We start from the raw sequence: 19,872 nt of genomic DNA on the forward strand, positions 1-19,872 counted from the left end.
AGGATGACACTGCTAACACAGCTACAACCAGGCGTGTCTGGTAAGCCCTGGATGATTTAGTACAAATTGGTTCTTTATAGTAAGTCCATTTCTAATCCATTGATAATAAAGGATATTTTGTACATTAACAGTATTCTGTGCATAGTCCTTGTAAGAGACTGCTGCACTTATCTCTGGATTTAAGTAGGGATTTTCAGTACAATGTACAGTGTAATGTCTTGTCTCCTAGCATAGGTTATGGGCATACAGATGTTTTACAGTCATCACTTTGTTTACGGACAGCTATGGGATTTTTGCTTAAAGGGATTCTACCATTAAAAACCTTTTTTTTTTCTCGTTGACATGACAGAATAGCCTTAAAGAGGACCTTTCACCACTTTTGGGCACATGCAGTGTTATATACTGCTGGAAAGCTGACAGTGCGCTGAATTCAGCGCACTGTCGGCTTTCCCGATCTGTGCCCGGTGTAAAGAGCTTACGGTGCCGGTACCGTAGTGCTCTATGGTCAGAAGGGCGTTTCTGACCATTAGCCAGAGACGTCCTTCTGCCTCGCGGCGCCAATCGCGCTGTGCTGTGTGAGCGGGGAGGAATGCCCCCTCCCCTCCTGATAATACTCGTCTATGGACGAGCTGTGTGAGCAGAGGGAGGGGGCGTTCCTCCCGGCTCTCACAGCACAGCGCGTTAGGCGCCGCGAGGCAGAAGGACGTCTCTGGCTAATGGTCAGAAACGCCCTTCTGACCATAGAGCACTACGGTACCGTCACCGTAAGCTCTTTACACCGGGCACAGATCGGGAAAGCCGACAGTGCGCTGAATTCAGCGCACTGTCAGCTTTCCAGCAGTATATAACACTGCATGTGCCCAAAAGTGGTGAAAGGTCCTCTTTAAGAAAGGCTATTCTTCTACCTTTCGATGTCTTCTCCGCCCTGCCGTTCGGTTAAAATCCCGTTTTTCGCCAGTATGGTAATGAGTTCTCTCAAAGCACTGGGGACGTCCTCAATGCTGCGAGAGAATTCTCTCCAGCGTTGCCTCCGTCTTCAGGAATGGGGTCTTCATTCGTCTTCTTCCGGGTGTTGGCTTCAAACTTCAAAATAGCCGCTTACACAGTATTGTAAGCGGCCATTTTCTTGTGGCCAGCGGGCATGCGCAGTCTGCTTTGCCCGAGGCCTAGAAGTTTGAAGCCAACCCCCGGAAGAAGAAGCATGAAGACTCCATTCCTAAATAAGATGGAGGCAGCGCTGGAGGGAGTTCTCTTGCAACATTGGTGACGCCCCCAGTGCTGCAAGAGAACATTTGCATACCGACAAAAAAAAAGGGGTTTTAACCGAACAGCGGGGCGGAGAAGACATCTAAAAGTAGGAGAAGAATAGCCTTTCTTAAGGCTATTCCGTCGTGTCAACGAGAAAAAAAGGTTTTTGATGGTAGAATCCCTTTAAAAGTAGTCCTTCATCCCTGAAAGGACATCCCCCTTACATATACTTTACCCTGGGGCCCTGCGTGGCCCCCTGTTTCATTTTGGGGTTCTCCTATCCTCATTGTTTGCTTGATTTGTTTGTTTCTTATTTCTTGTTAAAAAATCTTTCAATAAAATTTGATTACACCTAAATGTAGTCCTTCAACTCCCAGATCACCATACCAGAAAACCAGCATTGTGTTATGCACCATATTGTCAATCATCTTGTAGAGGTGTAGACGGAAAAAATAGGTGCACAGAAAAGTTCATTTGCCTTAAGAAATACAAATTTCTCTAAAACAGATGGTCAGGGAAGAATCACAATGCGGTTTGTACTTGTATGATGATATAGGAACAGATTTCCTTTAAGGCTGAGTGTGAAAGTAGCCTTATGGGCAGCAGAACGCTCTACTTATGCATTGGCAATCACTTTAATAAGAGCAGATAAAGGGGTAACCTCATCTTATACCTGTATGGTATACCTTCAGGCTATACCATAGACCTTTCAGAGATATAAATTTTTCATGAATGTCTGTTTTATTCTAAAGAAAAAAAAAAAATACAAATTAGTCATGGCTGTAGGCAAATTTTGGTAGCGACCATAACTACTGTATGGGCGGAGCCGCCCAGGCTATATAAAGTGTGACCACAGAAGTCAGGTGTGTTAGTAGACGAGACTCTGGTCGCTGAGACAGGAAGTGGTTTCATTCGGAACATCACACAGGAATAAGATTTTAGTCATATTACATGGTATGTTTTGTGAGTGATGTACATACAGCATATATATCACTTCACTTATCCAAGGTTTGCCTGTGTTATATTCATTTCTTTCTATTCATTTTCTAGGTTTTTGTGCTGGCGCTCACATTTCTGGTACTTTTCCTGGGTAACTTCCTGACAACTTTAAAGGTGGTCCATGCCAAGTTTCAAAAAAACAAAGAGAAGAAGCCTTGATGATTGAGAACCTGGACCTACTGACTGTTACATAACCAATGAAATACACTACAACAGAAAAAACTGACCTGTGGATTGACTTCTCTTCCAGCCGCCTCCACCTGTACCAGTAATCCTCTTGTGCTGCTCCCCATTTCTTTGGGAGAGATGCTGATGTTTCCAAAGTATAAGATACCTTGAGCTTTTATAGCAGTGGGGCTCCATCTAATGTGCCATGATGGAGAGCAGGATCCACTGTCACCACTCACACCATGAGCTGCTTTCAGCATTTACTGCACAGAACTGACCATTCTTGGAACATCTGAAATAGGAGGCCATGTTATCTGGACAGGCTTTGTGGCATATGTGACTTCCTAGCAGAGCTTCAGCTGATCAGCCATACAAAGAGCCGGCCACTTTTGCTTTAGGTTTTAATTTCTTTCTATAATTATGGCAATTCACACTTTCAATACTTGACAACTGAAATTATGTGGAATATGTGAAAAGGGAGACTTGCCTTCAGCGAGGCCGAGTACTCAGTGCTGATGTTTACAGAGACAAAATACATGTTATTAATGTATGGGCGATGGGGGAAATGGTGAATAAATTGAAAATGATATTGTCTTATGTCTCTAAATTCTATCCTGCAGCCATAGACCAGATGCCTGGAATGGATATAGTATGCAATGTGGCTCACTTCAATGCTAAGGCCCCATGGGCCGTAATCGCAACGCTAAAGCACTGCGGAAAGAACCGCGGCGTGAATGCATTGCAGTTCTTTCCGCAGCGCTTTTAAGAGAAAGTTTAGAGTTTTCCGCTGTGGACTTTCTCTTAACATGATATCTACAGGAAAGCCGCTGGCGTTTCCGTAGATATAATTGACATTCTGCGATTTGCAAAGCCGCAATGGCCTTGCAAATCGCAGCGTGTCCGCACTGCGATTTCTTCCGCAAAGTGAGCATGGGATTCGCATAATAATGAGATTTTATTCATATGCTAATTAGACTGGTGCACGATTGATGGTGCACACCTTTCCCTGTTGTTTTCTATGGGAGACTGCTGATGATGATGACTCAGCTTCCTGTTTGCCTCACACACATAGGAGATAGGAGGCTGCTGGGAACATCCTGAGCTGGCTGGAGGCTCATTAGCATATGAATAAAAACGGACTTATTCAGAGACCACTGAGGCAATCTACATACTAAAGGTAGGTGTGAAATAGACTTTCTAAAGCCTATGCAAGCATATGATTAGTTAAAAATGACTTTTCCCAGTGATAGAGCCCCTTTAAGAAACATTAAAAGAAATCAAGAAAAATAATTGTGCTAGCCAGTAACAGTTAGATTTTTAGACCACACACATGGAATAAATTGTAGAATTACTCAATTCTGAGGAAAAAATTATGGAATCATGAAAAAACAAACAAAATAATCCAACACATCACTAGTACTTTGTTGCACCACTTCTGGCTTTTATAACTGCTTGCAGTCTCTGAGGCATTGACTTCATGAGTGACAAACAGTACTCTTCATTAATTTGGTTCAGCCTTCTCATTTCTGTGGCCAGATCAGCTTTGCAGGTTGGAGCCTTGTTATGGACCATTTTCTTTAGCTTCCACCACAGATTTTCAATTGGATTGAGATCCGGACTGTTTGCAGGCCATGACATTGACCTTATGTGTCTTTCTTCAAGGAATGTTTTCACAGTTTCTGGCAAGATACATTATCATTTTGAAAAATGATTTCATCAGGGGGTAACACGGTGGCTCAGTGGTTAGCACTGCAGCCTTGCAGCGCTGGAGTCCCGAGTTTGAATCCTGCCAGGAACAACATCTGCAAGGAGCTTGTATGTTCTCCCCGTGTTTGTGTGTATTTCCTCCCATTCTACAAAGACATACTTAAATGAAAAAAAAATCATCCCCAAACATCCTTTCGATAGATGGGATAAGATAAGTGTCCAAAATTAAAATGTAAATCTGTGTATTTATTGAAGATTTACTGACAGCCATCTCTCAATGACTCTGGAAATTTGCATGTTTTTTGTTTTGTTTTTAACTCAGTCGTCTGCATAAATCTCATTGGAAGGGCCCCAAACATCACCTTGCCCAATGCAGATTCCAGATTCATCACTGAATATGACTTTCATCCACAGTCTACGATTGCCTTTCCTTAGCCCATTGTAACCTTGATTTTTTTCTGTTTAGGCGTTAGTGATGGCTTTATTTTAGCTTTTCTGTATGTAAATCCTATTTTTGAAGAGTACTGTTTATCATTCAGTAAGTCAATGCCTCAGAGACTACAAGCAGTTAGAAAAGCCAGAGGTGGTGCAACAAAGTAGTTTGTTTTTCATGATTCCATAATTTTTTCCTCAGAATTTGAGTGATTCCACAATTTATTCCATGTGCTTGTTCTAAAAATCTAACTGTTACTGGCTACCACAATTATTCTTGATTCTGAAGGAACATCCTCAGGGACTGATAATTCCATCATTTTTGTCAGGGGTTGTATTTTGAATGGAGTGGTGGTCAAGCATATGTACCAATCTATTAACTTCAAAGGCAGTGCCAGAGACAGCCTAAGTACAGCAGTGACATTGAAATTAATGGAACGCCTGTCAGACTTCACTGATGAGGAGAATGTTTTTGAATGCAGTGGTGGTCAAAGTGATTGGAACCCCAATGAACTGAAAGTTATTCACTATCCTACGAATAGAGTAGGAGAGGCTTGGCAACCCCTGGCACCTGTACCGAGAGTGGCACACTAGGCATATTTTACTGGCACGGCAGCCAGCACAGGACCTGCAGGTATTAAAAGAAGAGACTAATCTAGGACTCCGCGCCTTCTCTGGCTTCCCTCTCTGCCAACCAATGAGAAGGATGACTGAAGCTCAGGAGGAGGAGCTCATCACTGTAAAGCACAAGGACTCTGCCTGCTACAGTGATGAGCTCCTGCTGTGTGCATCCCTGCAAGGACTCCCAGAGGCGGAGAGCTCCTGCCAGCATAATACTTCTTTACCCCCAGGCTGTGTAATTACTACTCCACAGCAGATAATCCATCACTGTAGTAGCGCTGTGGTCAGTGATAACCCCATGGTAGAATGGGAAGTAGCTGTGGGGCCATGTTTTGAGTCAATATATTTTGTAATATACTTTATTAACACACTGTCTCCTTTCTGTGAAATCCTGCTGTTTTTACTCTCTCCCTTGCTTGTCATCGTGTATGGGCTGTGTGAAATGAAGAGAAAGGGTGGGGGAGGGAGACTTCAAACTGCTCTCTCTCAGGCATTTGGAGTCATATGAAAGAGTAGGTGCAGTTTAACCTATATGTTTTAAAACACTCAGGATTAGGTAATTCATTTGCAGCTTATTTTCCATGTTTTATAATGCCAGAGAGATAGCCATTTGAAGTGACCCTCCTCAAACTCAGTTTTTTTTCTCACTTCACACAGCTCTGTACACCATGAGATGTATGCAGGGGATATATCCCATAGAGAAGAGTCAAAGTAAACCAAAAAAAAAAAAAAAAAATGATTTCACAGAAAGGAGCCAAAATGTATTGATGTCACAAACGTTGACAGGGAATGAAATGTTGTCTAAGTTTAGTTAGGCTTTAGAGTTGTCTGACAGCAGCCTTTAATAAGGTCCGCACTGTTTGAACACCGGTATATTGATATAATGTAGATTTTTGCTGAATTTTTCAGAGAGAAGGTCCAGACTTTGACTGGTAAGTATATGCAAAGTACAGTATTTATTGTCTTGCTGCCATCAGATGACTGAACCACAATTAAAAGAATACCAGTCCCCTGGCAATGCCAGAACAGTAACCAAAGAGAGATAATAAATTAGGGAGTCCAAAGAATGATGTATGGCTAAGCTTTATGGCACTTCGTGTAGAAAACATAAATTACTGGATGAAGGGGACTTGTGAATGCATTTTTTTTTTTAGTAAGCTGAAGCCTTCACAAATGTAAAGTATACTTTTCTTGATTTTGTGGTACAAATAGACAGTAACGCCAGTGTCTTACAGAGAGCTTAAAACAATGATGTGTGAAGGCTGCGACACTGGAACGTTCCCGCTCTTACTTTCCTTGCCCATGAGTATGTGGGTTAACAAGATGGAGAACATCGGCATTGCTCTCAGTTTGTGCAGTCACTTTCCACCAGGAAACTTGGCAAACTTTAAAACCTTTTAACCTGAGGCGCAATGAGAATGACTCTATATAATATACATGGCTAGAAGTGGTAAAACAATCTATTTACAATAAAACAGTCCAGGTCCATCATAAAACCGTAATCCGGGGAATGATCATGTCACGATGTGTATAAATCATTGGATTAGAAGTTCACGTGAGAAAAACCCCTTAGAGAAGCGAGCAGCTCTTTTTCTTTCTCATTCTCTGTTCCTTTTTCATGCCATTGAGAGCGATCATTGTGGCTTCTCTAAAAACATTATCTACGTTCTCCTGAAACTTTGCTGAACATTCAAGGTATTCCACCGCTTGTATATTCTTACATGTTGCTTCACCCTTTAAGCAAAAAAAATAAAAAAAATTAAATTTCACTAAAAAATATTACAACTAAACAGTTATGGAACCCCTGGATTTATAGATTGCTGGTATTTACACAGTGGTCAGACTTGTGACACACACACAAACTCTCTTTAGGATCCTCCCATGTAATTTACTTTATATAACAGATTCCATGCAGTTTCTAAGTAAAACATCGAGGCCCCAGGTGAAGAGGGAGGTTCCTTACAGTATTCCTGCAAGTTACTTTCAATGCTGGCATTGTGTTTAATAATCTGGCAGTAACTCCCTCCCGTATACATGGAGCAAGCGACATACTGCTTTTTGCTTCCAGATCATTTAGGATTGCATCAAAGTCAAGATTAGGATTGACATTTACATGAAGCTTGATAATATGAGCAACATAGTGGAACACTCTTCAGCACTGTCACAAGTTCTGCAGAGTATACAGGATACATTGTTTTCCTATCACTTTTCTGCTGCTAATAATCACATTATGGTTGTAGCATATTGTGCATTTCTCTCAGTCTGTGGGCATGTACAATAAGGAGCAGTCCACCCCCTCCACTATCCATTACTGATACTACCAGATTCTTCACATGGTTCTGCCAGGAGTAACTGTACAACAGCAAACAAATAGAAAAGCCTAAGGCATCATAATATAGGGGGATCCAGAATCACTGTACTACAAATACAGACAGTTAAGCAGCCAAAACACAGGAAATAAGTTTATGATTACAATAGTTGCTGCTATCTGAATAATATCCCATCCATAAGTACACAAGCAGCCAGAAGTAGATACAAGTACATAGAAGACCTTTCTTTGCTAGGTTCACACCTACACTTGGGTTTCCATTCATCAGGTCTGCTTGGGGACCCAACAAATAGAAACCTAATCCACTTAAAAAAAAGCAGTTACCCGTGAAAACCCATAGATTGTAATGGGGTCTGCTGGGTTTCCCCAAAAAAAGGCACAAAATGCAGAGAAAAGTCTTGCAAGCAGGACTTTTCTCTCTGCATTTTTCTAAGTGGATTCCTGAAACCCATGAACGTAGATCAGTCGCAGGTGTGAACCTAGCCTTACATTGTAAGCTGTGAATTTTGCAGAATCTTAAGTCCTTTGCACAGAGCACTGTGTGAAGACAGAACAGAACCTTCCCTTCCACTCACGGTCAAGACCTCTTTCTTATCTAATGTATCTTTGGATAGACCTTGGCTTGCAACAGGAATTTTGGTCGAGAATCTCATACCCTATGAAATGAGACTAAGTTGTTTAAAAAGTTAATAGTGACCATTTAAATAAAGACTTGTATTTCTATCATGGATTTTGTGTGGGATTTTTTTGGCAGTTTATTTGTATTTGGAACACAATAAAAGTTTAATGTCTGGGTTAACTTCTTGTTTCTTTGATTGGTTTCAGTGTTGTTTAAGGTGGCAAGCAATTTACAGACAAACAATTGTAATTTCACTAGGGATCTCAATCTCACTCATACAGCTAACAGACAGGCTTACATAGCTTCTGAATAATACTCTTCGCTTCAACATACCCTTGAAGTATGAGAAATTTTTACAAGATACACAACTAACACAAAACTTAAGATCTTAAATTTGCTTGCACCTCCCATAAACCCAGATGAGTGCTTTATAAAGAGTCTGGACTTGTCTCTCCTCGGATTTGTGACATATGAGTAAAGCTAGAGCTACGCAAGCGTCTTTTTGTTGTGTTTACTGCATAGTGCTTCAAGCTGCAAATGAATGCTCAAACAAATTTCACATTAATTTAACCTTCCCTGGTGGTAAAACGGAGTATTGGGTCAATGTCACTAACTATTGAGGGCCACCAAGGTGACATTATACTGTGTGTGGAGCACCAACGTAGTAACATTACCCTTCATGGTATAATACTCCTTAGTGCCCCCCAAACACACAGTATAATTTCCCACTACTGCCCCCCACAAAGAATGTATCAGTAACCACACTCGCTTCCACTAATGTAAAGTATTAGGGTTTAGGGGACGGCAGTCAGGAGATGCATTTCTCCAAACCGCTGTCAAAGAAAGGGCCACGAGGCAGAGGTCTGGATAGCTGGTAAGCATGGTCCAGTTCACACTGTACTGCGTGTGTTTGATGTCCCTGGTACACCTTCTGTATTCTGGGATTCCATATATTATATTTTATATTCTTGAACATTTCCAGCGCTTGGCAGTTAAGTGTTAGAATTTTTACAGGCAATACTCCATTGGAAAAAGTATACAAATGAGCTCTCCTCAAATAAGTAAATATTCTGTCTAGTGCACTTTTCCATATTCAGAACTTAAAGGATATGTGAGAAAGCCATAGATAGTATTAGTAGTCTTACCTGGAAATACGTGACTGGTTCCTGCTGTGATGTTTTCAGCTTGCGCAGTCGCTCTTTATCCATGCGCAGATCTGTTTTACATCCTATCAGCACAATGGGCACGCCTCGACAGAAGTGATGCACTTCAGGATACCACTGAGACACAGCACAACCAGGGATATACATTACAAGTCAGAATCACAAATCCAGAATTTCTAAACCATAAACTTCTAAAACGTGGATTTTAGTACATCAAACATAGAATGCTTTCCACATGGCTAAGAAAAAGACAACAAAATGGCTACCTGTACAAAAACAGTAACCTATATTCTACTGCCATGGCCAAAGATAATCCTTTGAAGACTATAACTGCACTAGAAGGGCTACAGTAGGATACATATCCAGAGATTATTACTTAGTCATCTATCGGCATGCTTAACTATACATTAATACAGATTATGGTATGTGCCATGTCTGACAAACCCTGGTCAAAGTTTTATTTCATGGTAAAAATAGCAGTCTGCATACCATAGCAAAGTCTCCAGACTACACACCTTATATTCTTCCTGGGACTTATCAGTATTGACAATGATAAGCAGGGCACACTTCCAGCTGTACAATAAGTCATAACCTTAAAAGATCGATCATTGGTATTGTATCTAAAAATAAACACCAAGTTCTAATAAAGATAGCTGTATATGACTGTCACACGTATAAATTCCATATACATGTCAAGAGAACAGCTGCTAGGAGAACCAAAGGGTAGAAGAGACCCGGGGGAATCACTTGGATCTCAGGGCTATGGCATATAGAAAAAAATATAGATATGGGGGTTTTAGTTTATTTGTTTATGGTTTTCAGGACAGAACTCCCTATATAAAGTCAGACTAGACAGCCACTCCTGCTCTGGCAGACCTGACCTACCAATGTATTAGATGGTGAGCACAGAATGCTACATCACCTGCAGCAGCTACTGGGGTAGACAAGTAAGGGTCTTTTCACACTGCTGCCCATCTCTGGTGCTCTCAAGTGCTACCTTACCACTGCTCCATTCAGGACAAAGCTCTCCCGATCACCACTTCTGAAACTGCAACTTTGTTGCAGAGCAGCACCGCACCTCCCATGAGGCGACCTGAAGCGACCGCTTCAGGCGGCGCTATTCCAGGGCACTGGGGAGGGCGGCATTTTTGCTTACCTAAGCCAGCTTAACGTCACCGAGCAGTGGATAGGGGAGGCCGCTGGAGCAGCGATGCTCCAGCGGCCTCCCCTCACGCTTAGGCAGAGAGCAGGTCCTCTCTGTACCTGCTAACGCCGCTCTGCCACACCCCCTTCACTCCGCCCCACCCCCTCTCCCCGGGAAGGGGGGGCGGCCTTCTGTCGTCCGCCTCGGGCGGCGAAAAAGGCAGGTTCCACCCCTGTTGCAGAGATATTGTTGTATTTGTCAAATGAGCTCTTTGGCGCTATGAGGGTGTTGCCATTGCTTCAAAAAAGGTAAGCAGCAATGCCTTCACTGCTCCAGAGAAAATTTTTTACTAGGATCCTTGGACAGACACTTCTAAGACAGTATGAAAAGGACTGTGGATAAGTGACAGGACCTCCAGGAATCTGCAGTATTGTGGACTAAATGTGCCCCCCACCCTCCCCCCCAATCCTTTCTCCATGTTAATGAAGCATCATTTCTGTGACCAGCGCCATCTCCTGTGGATAGCAGTTAAAGGTCTTGTTGTCATTTAAATGGGGGCTGTGCTGCAATATTTTCTAACCATGAACAACCCCTTTAAGAGGGTTTGTTGAAGGCCCTTTATTGCAGACCAGCTGTAGTGAGTGTACACAGGGCAAACAGGCAACAATGTTCTGAAAACTCACCTTTATTAAAACATTGTCAAAACTTGTAGGATTTGTAACGTCAAAACAGATTAAAACCAAATTTACATCTTGATAAGAAAGAGGACGCAGTCTGTCATAATCTTCCTGTCCTGTAATAGAAGACATAGGTTATAGGACATTGCATATATAAAACAGGGCTCTCCTCACAGTAAACAGAGCAGAGCAGATTTTTAGGTCTATTGGATTACATTAATATAGATAAAGGGTTACCCAGTGCCTACAATTTCTAAGCAGTCATATGAAAATGTAATAAAGGTAACTTCTTGAGCACACAGAAGTTTGGCAGCTTTCAGGTAAGCTGTGATAGTGAATGTCCTCCCCTTCCCTGTGTGCTGGCATGTGACATGTGAGGTCTGCAAGATCCAGAAACCTTCTGCCACATATGTGACCCTGGTTACAAGCCAACAATTTGTGCACTTTTGAAAATGGAAGACAAGTTGCTTATTTGTAGGGCAGAATAATTTGTCATTGTCCTTTAGTAAGTCGTAATCCTTTTGTTAATTCTAGTGCCATTGCAGAGATCAGCATCATTGAGGCCATGTTCACACTGCAGTTCAGAAAAGTCAGTTTTACAGAAAACCATAAATCTTCATTTATTTTAACAAGTCTGTTGACTTCACTGGAATTTTTGTGCCATCACCTAGGTTTTGTAGTGTCATTCTTCTATTGCAGAACAAAAATAGTATATTTCTATGCTTTTACACCCAATAAAAGAAGTGAAAATCTGATCCCATTAAAATGCATCTGTAAAACAGGAGCCTTAGTGCCAGCGTGAGCCGAGCCTAAGGGTGCCGCTATACATAGCCTTGTTATTTTAGAATACCATTATTCAGAAAAGTAGGATGGAGGATGAAATTACATTAATAAAAAGCATAGAACCAAGAGAAAGCATCATAATACAGAAGAGTGTGCTACTGGCCCAACAGAGGACTCTTCGCTGAGCCCAGGTTCGGACAAGAAGGGCGAGTCAACAAGGTCAAACAGGAGGTAGCCCATTTATAGCAGATTTGGAGCCACTTGCCCTTAAAGACAATACATACGAAATTTACCCTATTATATACTGTGTGAATGAATAAAGTTCTTATTTAAAAAAACAAAAAGTGTTGCTGCCTGTGATTCTGTCACAGTTGGAATTTTTCTGTAGCCTCCAACTGTTCCTGAGCAATCAATGCTGTTAGTTTTGGTGCCTGATATACTATTTAGGCTCTGTACTGTCAGTCAGACGTTGTAACCAGCAGACAAGGGGTGTGATAGTGAGCTCGGACAATGACTACCTCTGACTGGAACTATAAACGCGTCCTGCTTGACACTGCCCACCCGACATTACAAAGCTTACATAGCACAATGGGCACCAAACCTAACTGCGCTTGTTGTTCGGCAATGCTGGGGGCTAGAGAGAAAATTCCAACTGTGCTGGAATCAGTGGAGTTGAAGCTATTAACACATGCTAAGAACAGATACTAAAGGGAAATTATACTGTGTAGGGGCACTAAGGTTCAATTTGTACCCGCTACAGTATAAAGCTCCTTACTGTCCCCACCCACATTATTATGCCAGGTAAGTTGCCCCCTGAACTTTATAATGCCAGATTAGTGCTCCCTGCACACGGTATAATGCCACATTAGGAAATATTTTTTTCCCAATTTTGACCACGGAGACCCCCATTGATCCTAAGAACAGGGTGTTTTATCCTGCTGTGTATTCGAACAGCCTGCAGACGCCACTTGAATATATTCATGCCCATGCTGGATGGGACACATCCATGCTACTATTCACTTCATGCTAGCAATATTCATAAAAGCAAGGATGGATTGAGTCCAGTCCAGCATGCGCACGACTACATTCAGGTGACGGGTGCAGGCTGTCCTAATGCACAGCAGGAATAAAACACCCTCAATTTCAGAACCAGTGGAGGTCTCAGCAGCCAGACCCCCACCAATCAGATATTTATCCTATGGATAAATATTATTCATGGCATAACCTCTTTGAATCATGTAGTTTTAAGTTACTCTATGTCAATGGCCTAATTTTTAAATTAACACTGGACCAAGGAAAGGTGAGCATTATATATATATATATATATATATATATATATATATATATATATATATATATATATATATACATATTTATATTTATTTATTTTTTTGGTTCGTGGGTATGGGAGACGATATGCAGTAGCCCCTTTGATAGCCACCAAATTTTAGCTGACACTGGGACCAGGTGAGAGGGAGGAATGGGGATTGTGAGGTGGAGGAGGGGAATAGTTCATTAAGTACCGCAATAAAGATTATGCAAGTTTCACAAAGTGACACTAATGGCACATTGTGAGAAAGGAGCAATGGTCCAGAACCAATTACAGTTATGTTTTTGGCACATAGACCAGTGAATCACAGCACACTATCTTACACCTGAGAACAGAGACAAAAAAAAAAAAAGCTTTTTTCCAGGTGATGTCCTTTTAACCTTCATTCACCCACAAGGACCCTCAGCATAGTTCACCGCTAATGGCAGGTTACATATCCCCTGCCTGGGTTTGCGTAATTACCAGTCTGGTGCACAATGTCCTTCAAGGTTCTTGCTTCACAGATGTAGAGGAATTTTAAGCACTACTTATACCCAAACACTTACAGTCTGAATAACAATAAGTTAGTGCGGTGGGGATATGGAAAAAAGCTGCATATTGTGCTTTGAAACATCTATTATATAAAATGTCACACAGCGTATACCGACTACCATGTAAAATGTGCTCAGTGAGGTCTAAAAACTACATACCAAGGACATCCAGGTCATTTCAGCAATCACATAGAAAGAATTACCACTAGGTGCCCAAGTGAGGGTGGATTTTTTACTTGTCAGGTCGACAGCCAATGACCAATGTCCTGCTATACGGTCTGTGTTTGATCAAACATAAATGTGAACATGAGCTTATTGTCCTCTCTGCTTTAAATGACAAGTATTTTCAGGGAAGGATGTAACAGCAGATAGTTCCTCAATAGTGAATATTACATCAAATAGGCCCATGTTACTGAAAAAAAAAAAAATAGTATCCAATGCCAAATAAGGCAATAAGAATAGGTGCCTGGATCAATGTCCCATCTAATAATATTTAATATCCATAACTTATAAAATTATATTTTTCTATGATGATGGTAAAACATTCTTTCTCCGGGACAAAGAGAACGCCCCCTTGTCATGGTGATAGGCCTAGGTGTAGGGTTTAAGCCCTTTCACGGCTTAAGCTTCTCTGAATGAAAAGTAGAAGGACATTCAGCCCAAAATCAAACTCCATTTCATTGTGAAGCCATATTAGAATGAGAAAATTGAGTGACCTCAGAGACTGAACTAGACATACCCATTGGTGCTAGACTGGCTGGCACAAGGGCTTCAGAAATTGTCAACTTTGCGGAATTTACAAACTGAATAACCCCAAGTTTGATATCTTTTTGTACTCCAAACAACCCATTCCCTTTAGATTGGTGAGACCACCATTGATAAAAGAACAAGCAACTTCATACACTTCTATGTCACTCCTGGAAGTAGCTAAGAATAGCGCTCTCCTAGAACTCTGGACTTGGTCCCATAAAGACGCAGCACACCCTCTGCCTGCCACCCTATTGAGAGGAGGAAAAGAACTACCATTTTCGTGACTGTGGGGTTTGCAGAGGTCAGACCTCCAATGATCAAACAGTGGATATGGGATAACTGAGTTACCAGAATACCCATTGGTCTTTTTCTGCACCCTCTAGTGTGCTGGCTGCATGATCTATCTATTAAGAATCATTTACAACTAGACATCAGAAAACTTTACTGAAGAGACCCCAGAGTATAATGGAGATTTGTAGGTGTCAAAAGCCAAAAGGTTCAGGATAAGTTTGGAAAATTCAGGATGAATCCAAGTTGATCTTAGACAGTTTGATCACCTCTATTTAAAATAAAAGTACATTTTATTATGTAATTTAATAGCCATACATGTTTGAGTCAGCGTTATGTAAAACCTTGTTTCTTCTTTGACAAATATGTCATTCTGTCACATAGAATGTAGATGAGATATTGTAGGTATGTAGACCAACTCCTCCCCAAGTATCCGCATAGTAAAAATAGCACAGGGTGGTGCACCTTCGTCTTTCAACACTTCTGTATTCTGTCCACCAATTACCATTTCTACACAATAGACTGTAATCCAGTGAGAATTTTCTCTTGAGAGGTTACCCCAGCTGGATGCAACAGCAGCATTAATGTCTATGACAATGAAAACTAGATTAAAGGTTAATGTCTAGATTTTATCTCCATGTATTAATTTGGGATTGTGCAGATTGTCAAGATACAAACCTTAGCGTGAAAAAAGCTTCAGATGAATGCCAGACATAATCAGCATTTTCAGTTGAACTGGCCAACAGTCTATTGCGCAGGGTCATGTCCTGGCTCCTCTTCAATGGCAGAGGGAAAGTAGGATCGGTTTGTTGGATTTTAACATGCTCAGTTCTTTTGTTCTTTAAGTGGTTTATCAGGTTAATTGGCGATTTATGCTAAAGATCAGTCAATAGCATCTTTAACCCAGAAAGCCCATTGTGGGGAGGAACAGTTGGTTGTCATACCAGAATTGTACCCCAAGGTTAACTGCTAGTGATGTGACCCCAGTTGCAAGGAAACAAGACCTTTCCGATGCCGCTAGCACACAATAACTTGGGAGGATTATGTACTGAATCCCACTGACACATAGACTTAAAGGGGTTGTTTGGGATAAGATGATCTTGCCACAGTAAGTTAAACACTCCCCCCCCACCCCAACCTAATTTATAACTTAACCAAAGATGTATATTTACCCAGATCCCCAAGGAGGTCATGTGACCACCCAACACATTTTCAGATTTTACGGTGACATTCAGTTTTCCTATTTCCGGAAACTGAACGTCACTAATGCCACCCTCCCCATCCCATCATACTTACATGTCTTCCTGTCTGGACACGAAACGTCACCTCATTCAAGAGGGCCAGCCTCTTCTCTCAGGTTTGCTGGCCTCCAACGACTGCGCCATAGAAGCACGAGACGTGAGGAGGCAAAGGAGCTGGCTTCCCACGCCTGCACAATAGGCAGCATTCCTTCTCTTGACTTTTACCAACACAGAGCCAAAGGAACAGAAGAAAGTGATCTTCAGGACATGACAGCAGGCAAGTATGATGGAGTGGGGGGTAGGCTGAGTTAGTTCGGAAGGTCAAGCTAGCTAGGGAAACAGTGAGGGGGTCTGAGGGAGTTAGAGCGGGAGGGGGGATAGTGAGGGAGATCTGAGTGAAGAGCAAGGCATCATGGTAGTTGTAAACTACACATGTAAACAAATGCAGAAGATGCCAGGAGCTCCAGGAGAAAACCGGAAATCACTTTAAAGATTGCTAAAGATATTTGGATGCACTTATTATCCTATTAACAGTAGTAATGGACTCTAAAGGGGTTTTCCAGGCAAGTAATTTTATTTTATTTTTTTTAAAAGGGATGCTGCACTTGACATGAAGAAAAAACAAACAAACAAAAACAATAGAGGGCAATAAACGGTTAAAGGGGTTGTTAATGAATTTAAAGATAGCTGTAGAATATGCAAAAACAAACACCACCATAATACTTACAAAGCCCTGGAAAGGTGTGATTTGTAACATGTAAGTATTGTGTTCTTTTGTTACTTTATAAAGGATCTAGTCGTATTGTTCAGGATAGGTGATAACCATCTGGACAATATGACTAATAACAAGGGCGGTGATGTCAGTAGGCCAAACGATCAATTCTGACTCAATTTTTTTCCACCAGTTGGACTCCTGCTCCAACTACTTCATAAATTGCCAACAGCCATTGTCAGACAGAAGTGTTGAAGCTTCTCTAATTCAGTCTAAAGCAAGTGATTGAATGTACTACTACATATGTAACATACCACACACTATAATTATACAATAAAGATGACTGTAGAATATAAATCAACAATAATGAATCATTTTAGTCTGAAGCCGGAGTCAGTAACTTCCCCCTCCCCAACTCAGAGTTCACCTAGAATTAATCCACAGATCAGCTAACAACAAAAAGGCGTAGTGCAATTGTAGACTTTGGTGACTAATCTTTTACAGTGTCTTTTCTGTTCACTTGTTGTATAGCGGGATCACAGTCTTCTTCCAGGTAGTATATTAACTTCCTTCTTTATGAGCACTGAATAAGACAATGTGGACTGCACCAACCCAATACCGATCAACAATAAAGAATGGATGAACTCATCGCCACTTATAACAGCAGCATACAGAGCAGAGCAGTTATGACCCCACTCACAGATCTATTTACTGAGTGCGCCTATGGAGAGGTCTGTGCCTTCTGATCCACCATATTATTAAGATATGGTGCTGCAATCAAAGCTTGGAAGGGTGAGGCGCACATGGTCTGGTTGCTAACCACAATTTAGACATGAAGGAACACTTTGGTAAAGCTGAGAAAATAAATATTAAAGATATTTCAAAAGCCAGTCCCATTCTTTACATAGCCTTCAAATATTAAACAATCCTTGATAAGGAAGTAAAATAAAGACTCCAAAGATATCCTGATAGGGAATTTAGATTGTGAGCCCTATATGGGACAGTGTTGACACGATCTGTAAAAGCACTGTGGAATATGGCGCTATATAAGTAAGCAAAATAAATATTACAAAAAAGATAAAACCCTAGTAAACATTTTTAATGTATTTGCTCTATAAATATCCAGTCAGTCAATACCAGAGCAAGTAGTCTTCCATTCAGACTTTAGTGCCACTTTCGAAATCTATCTACAGCTGAAGTCCAAACAATTACCATCAGTTGTCTGCAACATAGTCCCTCACGTACTGATAAGTCCTGACCTTCAAGACCATTAAAGGGGTTGTTAAGCCTTATTAATTTAAGATCCACCCCTTGCATAGGTCGTCAAATGAAGATCGGTGTTGCCGGACGTCCAGGAAGCATGCCGATCAGTTGTTTGAACAGACAGAGGCATTGTGGTGAGTACTGCAGACTCTCTACAGAAAACCAAGCACAGTGCCCTACAATTGTATGGCATTTGTGCTTGGTATCACAGCTGAGCCCATTTACTAGAATGAAACTAAGCAGGGAATAAGCCATCTGATCAATGAACGTGATGACATATGGCTTGTGAAGTAGAACTGATCAGGGATTGGTCATCAAGTAATGAAGTCTAGAAAGCCACTTTATTTGGAGATTAGTGCAAAGCCGACCACTTTATACCCATTGATTTGAATGGAAGCAGAGCTGCAACAGCAGAGCCAGATCACTACATAGTGTATGGAACACTTAGCTTCTCACTCCCTCAATCACCGGAGGGCCCGAGAACTGGACCCACTATTGATAACTGAATAATTAATTTCTTTAAAGTTCCTTACACCAACCTAATCTTGGATAGGGAGGCATTCTGTACATGATAGAAGTCAAAGAGTCTTCCCCTAACTGTTGCTGCCAATGACCCATGTAGAAATTGTAAAGCAACTCTCTTTAAAAAAAAAAATAAAAAAAAAAAAAAACCACACTAGATGGTAAGGCATACATTGTAATTGGTTAGTATTTACATGAGGTGGCATTAAGCATTCCCAAATGGTAAAAACAAAAAAAGCAGAATTTGTCATAAAAATTAAATCTTCCTTACTGTTACTTTGCCGAAATGCAAGAAGCATTTTGCAAGAACTTGCTACACTCATCAAGCTGACCATAGACTTCCTGTAGCATAAGAAGGAAGCGTATTGCTAAGTAATGTTGGTCTGTGTGCTGTCAACCTCAAAGGCATTACTCATTTTACATGCAAAGTGAACTCATAGTAGAAAAGATACAAATACCAATTGTGTATGTTATAGCTGTTTTACATCGACCACCACTTGTAAAGTCATTTAAGTATTTGCAGTAATGGACTGAAATATACATTACAAGAGAAGAAATGGGTACAAAACACCTAAGGACATATGACCAAACCAGAGATTCTTTCCACATGGTGGCGTTTTTTGGATGTGGGCTTATATCCACAAATGTGGTAACTACCACAAACTACAGGGAGGATGTGCAGAAGATAATTGGAGAGAATGCATACTACGCTCTTTCCTCCACCCAAATTTTTCTTGAATTAGTTTTCCTGGACTTATATATTGGCAGCCTATCTTTAGAATAAATCAACAACATGCGATTAATGGAAGTCCAATAGCCATAGCCTCTTCAGTGAGCGAATGAAATCACCTTCATTAGGTACATGATATGTACCGTAAGTGAATTGGAACTGATCATATATTGCTGACCTAGCCTAAGGATTGGTCATCAATACATAAATCCCTGAAAACCCTTTAACCTACCACCCACTTATGTCCATACCTCTCACCTCTTCTAATATTTATAGCTACAGATAGCAAAGTCATCAATTCTGTTGTATTAGGCCAGGGAGACAAAACCCATCAACTCCAGAATGGCTGTGCAAAGTGACTGATATCTGCCCTCTGCAAGAAATCACTTTAAAAACACAAGTTCTAAGCAGATTTGCATAAATTAATAACGCAGGAGAATATAAGAAACTTTATATATCTTTATCAAAGAAGTAGGTTTTGTTCTCCACTTTTCAGGCGGAGTTACTTTCTATTATTCATGTTTCTCTATGAGTAAGAGAGGAGGAGGAAGAGGCTGCAAAGAGTCAATTATTACGGCTACTCTGAACTCTTAACACTGCTAGTTTGTATATAAGA

General features: G+C 41.0%; 2 protein-coding genes across 2 annotated transcripts in view; one reads left to right on the plus strand and one right to left on the minus strand.

Moving 5' to 3' along the window:
• TMEM120B (transmembrane protein 120B) overlaps positions 1-2,997 on the plus strand; it is a 46,709-nt gene extending 43,712 nt beyond the window's left edge. The window contains exon 12 of the mRNA XM_075273788.1: positions 2,299-2,997. Coding sequence (XP_075129889.1) covers positions 2,299-2,406 — 108 coding nt within the window. The 3' untranslated portion in view covers positions 2,407-2,997. The remainder of the gene's footprint in view (positions 1-2,298) is intronic.
• A 3,140-nt stretch (positions 2,998-6,137) lies between these two features.
• Positions 6,138-19,872, minus strand: part of RHOF (ras homolog family member F, filopodia associated) — a 42,876-nt gene continuing 29,141 nt past the window's right edge. The window contains exons 3-5 of the mRNA XM_075273926.1: positions 11,114-11,223; positions 9,269-9,403; positions 6,138-6,909 (exon numbers count right to left, since the gene is read on the minus strand). Coding sequence (XP_075130027.1) covers positions 6,745-6,909; positions 9,269-9,403; positions 11,114-11,223 — 410 coding nt within the window. The 3' untranslated portion in view covers positions 6,138-6,744. The remainder of the gene's footprint in view (positions 6,910-9,268; positions 9,404-11,113; positions 11,224-19,872) is intronic.

Source organism: Leptodactylus fuscus, chromosome 1 (assembly GCF_031893055.1).
Source record: "Leptodactylus fuscus isolate aLepFus1 chromosome 1, aLepFus1.hap2, whole genome shotgun sequence".
NCBI classification, from domain to species: domain Eukaryota; kingdom Metazoa; phylum Chordata; class Amphibia; order Anura; family Leptodactylidae; genus Leptodactylus; species Leptodactylus fuscus.